This window comes from Borostomias antarcticus (assembly GCF_949987555.1).
Source record: "Borostomias antarcticus genome assembly, chromosome: 26".
In the NCBI taxonomy this organism is placed as follows: Eukaryota; Metazoa; Chordata; class Actinopteri; order Stomiiformes; family Stomiidae; genus Borostomias; species Borostomias antarcticus.
Window position 1 is genome coordinate 11,006,429 of NC_140259.1, and position 13,417 is coordinate 11,019,845.

Consider the following 13,417-nt stretch of genomic DNA (forward strand, 5'->3'; position numbering starts at 1 on the left):
CCCGGATACTCGCTTTTGTGCTTTTTGATTGGAGGACCCAGTGGGCACTGCGACTGCACACCGTTTCTATCGGTCGCACTCGCGCGTCGATTATAAAACAGTCTGCCGCCACTTCTGCTGGAAACCGCGGCGCAGAACGCACATCTGCCGGAGGCCGGCGGGGACGTGCCCCTGTGGCTCCCTCGTCTTCCAGAGGGCCTCAGCATCTGTCTCCATTACCATCATATTTAGCAACGACAGGGCTGCGCCTGCTGACATTTGGCAATCTGTGCTTAACATTCACACTACAGTGCTTCTATCATGTGTGTGTGGTGGATTAGAGGGGTGTGGTGATGATTCACCCCTACGTCACACACACACACACACACACACACACACAAACACACACGCACACACACACACACACACACACACACACACACACACACAAAGCTCTTGATACAATTGTGCTGTTTCCAGAAGCAGTCTGGGATCAGCTCGCTAGTCAAGGGCTGTTTGAGGGAATGATGAGCGGTGGCAGCGGAGTAGGAGCTGGGAGAGAGGAGACCCCCTGCTGGGGGGGGGAGAGGGGGGGGGGGGAGGGGGCCTCGGGCCGTTTAATGAGGAGCGCATCAGTCAGACCCCCCCCCCCTCCGCCCACCCCCCGTCTCAGCATGTTAAACACTCACAGCAGGATCCAAAGATTATTCGAGTATAGGTCTGTTATTGTCGATTCTCAGAATGCCCATCTCCATGTTCTAGGGATCTGTTATCTCCAGTTCTTTATTTATTTTCTAGTTGGGGGGCCCGGCTGCCTTGGACTCGGTGTCCCTGAAGGCATTTAGTCTTTTTGTCCAGAACAAGCCTCCGGTTCTCCGGCTGGATCATTCAGACGGAATGTTCTATGAGATAAAAGCACCATCATGGTTTCCATGCCACCAACTGGTTTGCATGAAAAGCCTAGAATAGTTTCCTTGTGCTTGTCCTTAGACTACAGTGTGTCTGACTTCATTGTTTGCTCTCTAGATTGTGTCTCTCACTGTCTGCTGTGTGCACCTGAATGTTCCCAGCAGACAGGTACAGCTCAATGTTGACCCTGGTCTTCGAACGCATTCCAGAAGCAATGAAAGACCAATTCTCCCCATTACTGCAATGTCAGAATATGTCTGGACGCGTCTGCGGCCTTCCAAGGTCTTAATCCATTCTTAACCCAGTCTTGTTTTGTGAGTCAGGGTAGGTAGGAGACAAAGGAACCTTCCCATACGGCCATACTCACCAACGGGCTGAGTGCTAACAAGTTCAGACCCATGTTTACTGGGGAGAAATTGTGTCGCACTGTGAGGAAGTCAATAGTTCCCTCATGCATTGACCATTACATGCTGCAGTCAAAGTCTTAAAAGTTTTATTTATCAAATGCACAGAATAACACAAGGTCATTCTGAACAATTAGATGCTTGCAACAATTACTTGGTAGGCATTCAAAAGTCACAAAGAAGCACACAGGCATAGCAATATAAATGGCAAGAATAGCAAATACAATGACTCAGAGGCTTTTGTTTCTTTGTTTGTCTTTGTCTCTTTCCACAGCGGAAATAAGTCTTCCACTTATATGCTTATATCCTTGTTAGTTTTTAGAATGCCATGTTTTTAAAACTTTCAAATAAACCGTACCAAACCAAATGCAGCATTGCACCGAGTAGGAGGTTTGCCTCCCGACCAGGCTGAGTTCTTTATGGCATGGACTCAAGATGGTGCCCTTCTGCACTCCACACTTCTGAACAGATGTTGTTTGAGCATTTGTGGCCTTCCCGTTAGCTTGAGCCCTCAGTCCGTCCTCCTCTGCCTCCATTAAGAGAGCTGGTGCCGCCAGATCTGTCACTCACACACTGGTTCTTGTTTGTTTGTCCGAACGTTCTCTCTCTAGGGTCTCCAGAATGATAACAACTCCAGGTGAGCGTGTGTTCTCTGAGATGCTAGAACCACTACATCTGGCACCAGCAACCAAAGCCAAAGTTGCTTATAGATCACTTCGCTCTTGCGCATTCTAATGTTTGGTCGAATAACAGCTAAACCTCCTCACCATGTCTACATGCGTTATATATTGAGGCAACACAATGCGCTTTACAGAGAGCAATGGGGGGGGGGGGGGGGGCATACGTCCCACCCCTACATATTCCTCTTACTTTTGACGAGGCCAACCTGCAGTACACATCCTAGACAAATGCATTCTGGGGCTTTGGGGCAGTGTTGCATGCAGAGAAAAAAAAAAACCAACAAAACAAAAACAAGACTGGGATTGTTTTTGAGTCTTGCAAAAAGGCGGTAAAAAAAACAAGTTAGTAATGGGGCCCGTTGTGCCTCGTTACCGGAGTGACGGTGTTTCCCTGGGTGGATGTGCTGCTGGTTGAGGGGCGGGGCTAGAGCAGCCAGCCAGGGTGAGCACACCGTCGGGGAGCTGCTAGGAAACGCATGCCTGGGCTTCCAGGTAAGCATTGGGTTTCACCTGCGGTCGGGCGGTCTGGCCACTGGCTCGGGGGCTGTCTGCGTGTCGGAGGGGGGCAAACAAGGAATACCAAACAAGGAATACCACACAAGGAATACCACACAAGGAATACCACACAAGGAATACCACACAAGCAAACAGACCGAGGGGAAGGACAGGTGTGGGCGGGGGGCGAGAGAGGGAGAGGGATTTGGAGGTGGGGGGAGGAGGGGGGGGTTCAGGGAGGGAGGCGGAGCTCGAGTAGGTGGTTTGGTTTGTGTTCACTCACAACACCATTTGCTAGCTTGCCTTGTTTGTTTGTTTTGGGAGGAGGAGATAACGAGAGGAAGCAGAACCGGCTCTCGGCCATGTGGAGGGGGAGGGGCTTATCTGTGTGTGGTGGCAGCCCTACAAACACACCGGTGAATGAAATGCTCAGAATTTAGCTTCCATTAAGTGGATTTATCTTCTGGGATATGAACCTCCTGGCTTGTATGGATTAACCGTGTTGCAGTGGAGTCAAAACTTTGTGTGTTTTAGGGCGTAACGAGGATGTTGTTATTTGGTAAATAGCGTGAAGGAGAAGGACTGGAAGAAACAAAATGAAACCTTGACAACATGAAATACTGAACGCTCTTTCTGAACACTCTGTCTTTGCTTTGCAGGCGAGAGGATCAACGATGAGCATCCCTGAGAGGCGTTTGCCCGGCCTTTTTTAAACCGCAGTCGTCTCAACCAAACTTTGCGGAGAGAGACCATCCACATACGTCAAGATGGCGCGCTCTCCGAGGAGACTACCCGCCCTGTGCTCTCTGGTTGTTGTGCTGGCCCATGTGTACTCGTCAGAGGGTAAGTACACCGGACTCACACTCTCGTCTGCCAACTCACACTATCACAGGATCCAAGTGTCTCAAACTCACTAGCTAGAAAATGTCATCATTTTCATAGTGCCAGTTAAGAATTGTGTTTAAGTTGTTCTGACAGAACAGCGTTCAGTTAAGGAGAAGGTATGCTGTTGTCGTGTCGGCACTCTTAACGGGGAGATGGGAGGTTGGTTGTGGTGCGAGCGGTTCCTCTGACTGGGTGCAGCACCTGAACACCGCTGCTCTGAGGGCGGGGTCATCTGGGGTCATCTGGGGTCATTAGTTGGTCAATTGTGATTCGTCTGGAGATTTTCTGCTTCAAAGCCTCAGACGTCCCCAGTGGCATCAAACACGTACTGGACTACATGTTTAATTTCTCCACACACACACACACACACACACACACACACACACACACACACACTCACGCACACACACACACACACACACACACACACACACACACTCACACACACACACACACACACACACAGACTCACACACACACACACACTCACACACACACACACACACACTCACACACACACTCACACACAGACTCACACACACACACACTCACGCAAACACACGCACACACACACACACACACACACACACACACTCACGCACACACACACACACACACACACACACACACACATTCCATCTCACGACCTGCATACATCTTCCAGATCGAATGCTTGAATGTGTGACCACAGAACATTTATATTGGATTAATCATCGGTAACTTTAGGGTGCGTGTTCAACGGGGAGCTGTATTTTAGAGCTGCCGCTGTTTATATAGAATTCTCGGTAACAATAAAAGAATCATCTGAAAAAAGGTTCGATATAAAAGCCTTTTCAGGTCTCTAAGGCTATTTAGAACCCTTGCCAGGTGAGAAAGAACCATTTAGGGTTCCAAACAGAGCTGAAAAGCATAAGAGAGCGCGTCCACCGGGGAGCTGTGTTTGAGAGCTGGCGCTGTTTGCTCGTTGTTTACATGGGTAATGAGCTCTAGGGCGCTATGGAGACCAGAGCTGCGTTCCAAGAGCTTTTTAGCACCACAGCGCCATGAGCTCTAGGCCTTTTTTGCAGTTGAAAAAAGTGTAACTTTTTGGGCTAGAGTGCAGGCTGTTAACGGCTGTTCTGAGAATGACAACAGTCAGTTTTTGGCAAAACCGCAGAGACAGCGAACGTTAGCTAACATTAGCTAGCTATCTTAACATGGCTAGTTAATCTGCAGTCTGCAAAAACACGACACTTGTTGCTAACGTAGCGCCTAGCCAGCTCTAAACCCCAGCTCTAGTGCTTCTCTACTCAGCTGTAAACTCCAGCTCTAGTGCGCTCTACTCAGCTCTAAACTCCAGCTCTAGTGTGCTCTACTCAGCTCTAAACCCCAGCTCTAGTGCGCTCTACTCAGCTCTAAACCCCAGCTCTAGTGCTTCTCTACTCAGCTGTGAGCTTGGCGCTGTTCAGCTACATACAGCTCGTTGGTGGAGAAACAGCCTTATTGAAGGAAAACCCCTTGAGATGATAATCCACTGTCAAACACTTAATAATTATGAGCATAGTTCAAGAAGTACACATTCTTGTAGCCTGCCAGGGATGGTGAACAATCTGATTTAGGCTTTATAGACAACTTGGCATTTTGTCAGTGAGATACAGTACACCAGCAAAGACATTCCTCTAATGACTCATTTGTGCGGTTGTTCATATCTGTGCCAATAGTTCACTGTGCCAACTGTCCCCTTTGTGTATTGATTTCCGTGGGCTTGTTTGGCATATTGATTGAGTTAAGATTAAGCAGGGCTTATCTGATCGCTGAATCAAATCCAAATTCCGATTCTTCATTATTACACATGAATGACACCCAATAGGGTGTGTGTGTGTGTGTGTGTGAGAGAGAGAGAGAGAGAGAGAGTGTGTGTGTGTGTGTGTGTGTGTGTGTGCATCATCTTCGATGTACAATACAATTCTTTGCTACACGGCAGTGTGCCTCTGTGAGATGTGTTGACGGTCTGGTTCATAGCCTGTGGACTAAAAGGGATTAAGGAGTGTCCAAGGTTAGCATTGCTGCTCATCATTTGTCCTGTATGCCTGAGCTGAGAGATATCATCCTCGAAATCAGCCTGCGGCAAAGACAGTGGTTGTGGTGTTCAGGCCTGTGTACATAAATAGATGCATCTATATCTGTCCATGTGTCATTCAAGTGCAGTGGGACTTGCCTTTCTCTGTCCCATTTCAGCTACTGGGATCAGCCCAGCCCCGCAACAGTTCATTATAAACAATATCCCCAAGTAAACACGCTTCATTAAACTGCATCCTGCCCCTAATATCTTTTTAATGCATTTTTTTTAATTGAATCAAATGGGTTACGGCAGCCACACGCCGCAAATAGCAAGAAGTTGTCCAGCTTTTTAAGAGACTCTGCAAGATTGATGTCTCCGGGGCTTTTCCCTCCGCGCGACGTCCCTCAGAAACTCACTTCTCATCTTGTGCATCTGAGTCGGCGGCCGCACGTCCTTCATCTGCCTGCCTCCTCTCTCGTCCCCAGGACCTTCTGTCCTCTTCCCACCCGGCCTCTCTTGGGAGGCCCACAGTAGCTGAAAGACATACTTTTTCTAGAATATTGTTTCTCTAGTAACCATGTCAGTAACAGTGCCGTATGTCCCTTAATTGGTTCATAGCATTGGCTTAACGAGGCTACATGTGGTATAAGCCCGTACAGATCTAAGCATCGCTTTGCCCGCGGCCTCTGAATTAACCATGTGCAATCAAGCGCGTATGATCCTTCTTATGGTGGATTATGTCTGATATCACAGATGCCGATGCTATTTCCTCCTCACGAGAAATCAACGCAGTCACTAGCATCCGCAGTTCTAATGCACGCTGACATCATATACTCTATGATTATGTATAAGTCTGCAGATGAACATATGCTGTGGCTCTTTATACGAGGGTCTCACTCAGAAGCGCTCACGCTCTCTATGCTGTTTCATATCCTGACGAGGTGATCGGTAAGCCTGCCGTTGACCTGGTTAGAGATGTAGAAGCGAGCTAACCCGGTCCCCCTGGCATTGGGACTTTGAAGCTACATCTTTTTTTTTTTTTTCCTCTCTTCTTTCTGTCATGGTGGAGCCTGCAAAGTATGTCATGTAACCATGGCAACGCGGGCAATTGCAAACTTTTTTTTTTTTTCCCCCCCGCTAACGCCCCGAAATCCCCAAGTCTGATTCCTTAGAACAGATGATATATATTATATCAGCTCAGAGATGCCACCTGAAATACAACTTTCATAAGTTTTTTGTCTGGGATTTGTACTATTTTATTAGTAGCAGAATAACAGTTGCCAAAAACTGTAGCACCTTTGGCCTTTTCCTCCAAGGCCTTCCACAAGTCCTAGTCAGGAAAACGCAGAGAGAGATCGGGTAAAGTTTTCTGCAGTCAAGGCGCCAAGTACGATGTTTCGTGAATAGAAATGTGTGGCTGGTTGCACTAATTCACCAACACCTTTGCCCAGTGTGTCACAAATTCCACCCGGTGTAACAAGGGAAGAAGAGTTCCCCCTTCGCCAAGAAAACGGTCTGGTTCTTCCGTCCCTCCGGTAAGCCGTTGGGCAGCAGGACGCTGGTCCTTTCAGGTTATCAGTGAAGTTCAGACTCACACAAAGAGCCGGTTGTGATATGAAAGAGATCTCCAGCCCTTTCAGTGGCACAACTTGTGTGAACAAGCCTGACACTGAAAAATGTCCTTCCTTCTACATACCCCGAAACCACAGTATTGTTTTTCTCAAGGCGCGAAATGCTTGAAGTACTTGAGATTTCTCAAGGAGAACAGACGGCTCATTTTAATGTCATTTTTTGTTCTGTCAAAGAGACAAGAACATTTCCATTATGAACTACAGTATAAGATAGCCAGCACTCAATGGTTATTAGATCGTACTTTAACTGAGTCACTTGCTAAAACGTCTTAATCTAAGTATTACTGTAGCAATGAATGACAGCTCCTAAGACCGTGGGGCGGATCCCTGTCGCCATGCCTCTTTGGTAAACAGCTTCTGTTGGCTGAGCGTTTCCTGGCCCCCTGGTGTTACTCCCGGTCGTTTGTGACAGACAGCAGAGTCAGTCTTCCCAGGGTGCGTGGAGTGGCGTGGCGCCGGCGTGGGGCCTGTGTACAGAGACCCACCATGCTGCTAGGGTCTTTCATCGATGGGCCAGCCCTCGCAGATAAGGAGATAAGAGGACAATGGCCCCCCGGGAGCAAGCAGAGGCAAGGTGTGACCACACAGCCCCAGTCCCCACTCTGCAGAGCACTTCAAATCCTCATTAGGATTTCCAGCAAAGGAAGGAGGGATTTAGTGGATTAAAGCTTTGTCACAGCTGGGCCCAGGTGGGTGTTTATCATGCAAGAGCATGGTCAAGACATGTGATCACCCACTACCAGGACGGAGTCATCGCTCCAGCCTCTCCACCACTAGCCTCTCCTCCCCAGCCTCTATACCACTAGCCTCTCCACCACTAGCCTCTCCACCCCAGCCTCTCCACCACTAGCCTCTCCACCACTAGCCTCTCCACCACAAGCCTCTCCACCACTAGCCTCTCTACCACTAGCCTCTCCACCACTAGCCTCTCCACCACTAGCCTCTCCACCACTAGCCTCTCCACCACTAGCCTCTCCACCACTAGCCTCTCCACCACTAGCCTCTCCACCCCAGCCTCTCCACCACTAGCCTCTCCACCACTAGCCTCTCCTCCCCAGCCTCTCCACCACTAGCCTCTCCTCCCCAGCCTCTCCACCCCGGCCTCTCCACCACTAGCCTCTCCACCACTAGCCTCTCCACCCCAGCCTCTCCACCACTAGCCTCTCCACCACTAGCCTCTCCACCACTAGCCTCTCCACCCCAGCCTCTCCACCACTAGCCTCTCCACCACTAGCCTCTCCACCACTAGCCTCTCCACCCCAGCCTCTCCACCACTAGCCTCTCCACCACTAGCCTCTCCACCACTAGTAATAAATATGAAGCCCAAGATAAAACTACCAATAGCAACAGGGTGCCATCGCACCTGCAGTGCTTGGCCCCCTAAATATCAGAACTAATTTAAATAGAGTGAACAAATAATAATAATAATAATAATAACAACAACAACAACAATAATCATTATTATTGTTATTATTATTATTATTATTTCAATTGTATTATTATCATCATTATAATATGTCTTATTATTATTAGTAGTAGTAGTAGTATTACCATCACCATAATAATAATAATAATAATGATGATGATGATTATTATTATTATTATTATTATTTCTATATTTATTATTATTATCATCATCATTATAATATAATAATAATTATTATTATTATTATTATCATCATCATTATAATATAATAATAATAATTATTATTATTATTATTATCATCATCATCATCATCATCATCATCCTCCATCAGCCAGCTTACACTGCCCTGGTTTTTTCCCGCTTATGTGACTTGTAGGTCATGTGAGTTTGTTCTGCTGCATCAGCATTCCCCTAATTGTTATTTATACAGGGGTTTTATACAGGGGTAACCTTGAGATGCATCATTAGTTTGCTGTTTGCCGTCACCGTCCATAACTCTCTCTGATATCTCCAACGTCACCGTCCATAACTCACTCTGATATCTCCAACGTCACCGTCCATAACTCACTGATATCTCCATCACCGTCTATAACTCATTCTGATATCTCCATCATGTCCATAACTCACTCTGATATCTCCATCACTGTCCATAACTCACTCTGATATCTCCAACGTCACCGTCCATAACTCACTCTGATATCTCCAACGTCACCGTCCATAACTCACTCTGATATCTCCATCACGTCCATAACTCACTCTGATATCTCCATCATGTCCATAACTCACTCTGATATCTCCAACACTGTCCATAACTCACTCTGATATCTCCAACATCACCGTCCATAACTCACTCTGATATCTCCATCACGTCCATAACTCACTCTGATATCTCCAACGTCACCGTCCATAACTCACTCTGATATCTCCAACACTGTCCATAACTCATTCTGATATCTCCAACGTCACCGTCCATAACTCACTCTGATATCTCCATCACGTCCATAACTCACTCTGATATCTCCATCATGTCCATAACTCACTCTGATATCTCCAACACTGTCCATAACTCATTCTGATATCTCCAACGTCACACAGCTCTGCCAGCGCAGACCATGCCTCTTTAAACTGCCCTCACACTCAACATTAGTCAACTGAACATTTGCAGTGGAGGCTTGGTGAACATTTATGAATCTATTTATCTTCCTGTTTCTTAGCGTTGACCTCCCACATGCTGCCCTGTGAACCCAGGCTAAAGGCCCTTTCTTCAGGGAGTTCAACTAGCTGTTTAATTAAGTCATGACAAACCCTAGACCTCAGGAAAACAACCACATAATTGTGTTAGTTTGACAGGTTATTCAACCTTTAACATGATCCTCGGTTGGCCTCCCACTCTGTCTCTCACACAGTTTTAGCAGTGCTTCAGAGTAGAGAACTACGTCTCCCATAGTCACGGGCTGACATCAGCGACTAGACACAACACGCACGGTCCCGCGGGAGGCTTCCCAGAGGCGAGCTCAACTCATCCATGAGTCATCTCCCCAATCTTATCTGTCTTGCTTTTGTCCCGGTTGGTTCTTTAAAAGGCTGAGTTATGTGGGTCCCTAACAAGTATCCCAAACAGTTAGCATAACATAGCGAGCTAGCTGCAGGTTCCCCTGGGGAATAACAGAGGAGGATGAACAGATATGACTTATCAACCAGTGTGCAGTGGCCTGTACCCAAACAACAATTATGCAGGGAACATTGTTGTTTTGCCTTTGTTTGTGGTTGTCTCTAATCGGTCCATATCAGACATGACAAGAGGTATGCGGGATCTCGTGAAAAGGATCCTTGATTTCTCGGAGAGATAGATTGGTGGCTAGCGTTTTTATTTGTGCCTTGTTTGGTGTGTCCATCTCTCCTTTGTGAGAATTGACAGAAGGGATCTGTTGCTGGAACTCATATCTCCCACATGAACTCATATCTCCCACATGAACTCATATCTCCCACATGGTTTGCCTTCGAAGCCCAGGCATACGTGCAGTTCCGGAAAGTTCTCTATTCACCATTTACACTGCGTATGCAACTCAACTTTTACACAATACATGAGCCACCCTCCGGCCCCACTCGTTCTACTCCAGGTTTCAGAGTGTGTAAACGCTGCGCTCATCATAGTTTCAGAGCTGCTGTAGGAGGCTGAACAAATGAGGATGTCTCTCCTATGTTGTTTTTTAGCTTCTCTTACTCTGAAATGTAATTATATGTAATTTATTGCTTTATAAATGTTCTTAGCCGGTAGACAAACATACTCCTGGCGCTTGCTCGATCGCCTTGTTGAGAGGGGTCAGGGAAGAATTTTTACAGCTCACTTATCTGGCCCCCGGGTGAAACTGTTTTTTTGCTTCCCTCTGGAATATGTAGGGGTGGGTCGTATGCTCACCTCCCTTGTTCTCTGTAAAGCGCATTGTGTTGCCTCTGGGTATGAAATGCGCTATACAAATAAAGCTTTGATTGATTGATTGATTGAACAGCAGACTGGCATTCACACGCAGACAGTCTTTACGCAAGGAAAACGTGGAGGAGCAGAGGAGGAAAACGTTTTTGACTATCCAGTCTGATTATTGAGATCTCTGCCACGGGGCAGACACATGAACAAGCTCTGTGGGGTCAAAGGGTAAACCTGGAGCAGCTTCCTGTTTGATACTGTAATGTTGAGGAATGTTAAGGTGATTAGCCTTTGCTACGGGATTAGAGTCACACAGACGGCGATATTCACTTCATGTGACTCATGTTAGTCTGAGCGCTTTCCTGCCAATCACAGGAAGTGCTTCGGACTTCCTCCCACCAATCCCACTGACCCTTTGGAATAGTCCGGCACTCCTTATCTGCTTGGCAATAGTGTAATAATCTACAATTCTGTGCTCTGATTTGACCCTCTAAACTCCTTCCCATTGGCTGGTGACCTTTGAGGGAATGTTTGGGATTCTTCCAAGACAGTTTCACAAATAGAAGGCTATTACCTTAGTGATATTCTCTTTAGAGCGTTTGAGATACATGTACATGTTAGTAATCCAGAGCTGTGTCATCATGGTTTCAGATGGGGACAGTGCAGTTGAGAGGCAGGTGTATTAAAGCATGGGATTGCTTAAAGTTTATGATTATGGCCCACAATATGTAATGTAAACTGATAGTTGTACTGAGTACTTCGATGTGGTAGATACTTGTACTGAGTCCTTTGATGTGGTAGAATCAGTCATATAATGGATACAATTACTGTTAGGATATCTCAGAAATACCTGGCCAGGCTGTAGAGCGCAAATAAAAACGTTATGTGCCAAATCAAATACTCGCACAACAGCCTATCTGACAGTGACATCATTTCACAGATGAATTCCCGAGGAATAGAAGAAAGTCCCATATTTCTCCTGGCTCTTCGTAAAAGCCCCTCTGTCGTCTTCAGAGCTGATTTAGAGTGGTCGTAAATCCTTAGGAGGATCCTGCAAACGAGAGGTGGCGAGGGAAGACAGTAAATATAAAGGATTTAGGAGCAGCACCTTATGAAGGCCCTTTGAGTGGCTGGTTCTGTTCACTCATATCTCCCCCGTGATTCTGGGGGGCTGCCCCTGGTCCCAGCGCCCCTGGATCCACTTTCCTCACCCTGTCAACCATCTCAACGTGCTTAATATCTAATCAGTTATTCACTGACTTCATCAAATGCCACAGCTTTGGTGGCTTTTATTTGGAGTTGAAAGCTCATTAAGAGCTGATTTAGATCCTGTCAAGCCGAGCACACGCCTGCCTGTTCCCTGATTTATCTGGGAATCGTTTATGACCTCAGCCTGTGAGTCAGACGTTGACCCTGTGAGTCATTTGACATCCGAGGGACTCGTGTATCAGGGCCTGTGGGACTCTGCACTTTGCCACGGCCCAGAAGTTAATGATGGCTAAGCAAACTGTCGTTAAAGAACAAACGACCTGAATTCCCCTCTGGGAACACTACGGACAATCAATATTAAATATCAAAATCGAACCCAAAATTCAAATCAAACCCTGAAACACAGCTGGAACTCCAAACCCAATTTTCAGAGTATGTTTTCTGAATTTGCGAGAAACAAAAAAAAAATTAAGTGGCCAGCAAGCAATAATTAAGGCTGCTAAGCATGGTAGACAACTGATAACCTTAAATGGGCACATCAAAGTCCTCCCGCTGTGTTGAGTGTGAGTACTTAACACTGAGCGAAGCATGAGAGTGGGAGGCGTGCTTATTCCACAGATTTAATTGAAGGAGGTTAATCGCAATAAAATTACCTAATCAGAAAAACTGTTGAGGGGTCCCTTTGTGACGTCAGAACAGATTTTATGAAAATAACCAAAACTATGTTTGAAGGAAGGCCACTTGTTAGCCACTATGCAATATAATACAAGAAGGAAAAAAAAGTGCAGTGAGGAAATCAAGTTGTTGTTGTTATTGTTATTGTCACCGTTTCCTTCATTGGTGTTGCAGTTCACATTTGTGAAAACTCGGTTGTGAGACAAATTGAAAAAATACAAATTGAATAACTTTAAAATGTATTGAGGCTGTATCAGTGTGTTGTGTTTGTCTTGGCTGTGCACTGAGCATGTGCGTAACCTTGAGCGAGCCTCACCAGTAAACAAAAGCCAGCGGCCAGAACATGGCTCTGAATAAAACAGCACATTAAACCGCACATTGTGTCACATAACAACAGGCCCAGCCAGCCAGGGAAGTCTGCAGGTCCGCTCCGGGCCTGAATACTACTGCATAAGAAATGCAGCTGGCGCACATGCGTCCGTGGGCCCATCCACCCGCTGGTCAGGTAACAGGAATACCTGGTGGGAGTCAATGGCAGCTCAGTCAGAATAATGTGGCACAAATGTATACACACGAGAGAGTATACACACGAGAGAGTATACACACGAGAGAGTACACACACGAGAGAGTATACACACGAGAGAGTACACACACGAGA

General features: G+C 46.6%; 1 protein-coding gene across 1 annotated transcript in view; it reads left to right on the forward strand.

Moving 5' to 3' along the window:
* Nucleotides 1-13,417, forward strand: part of adgrl2a (adhesion G protein-coupled receptor L2a) — a 111,328-nt gene that overhangs the window by 19,292 nt on the left and 78,619 nt on the right. The window contains 1 exon segment of the mRNA XM_084459246.1: nt 3,127-3,310. Within this exon segment, the coding sequence (XP_084315372.1) occupies nt 3,235-3,310 (76 nt within the window). The 5' untranslated portion in view covers nt 3,127-3,234.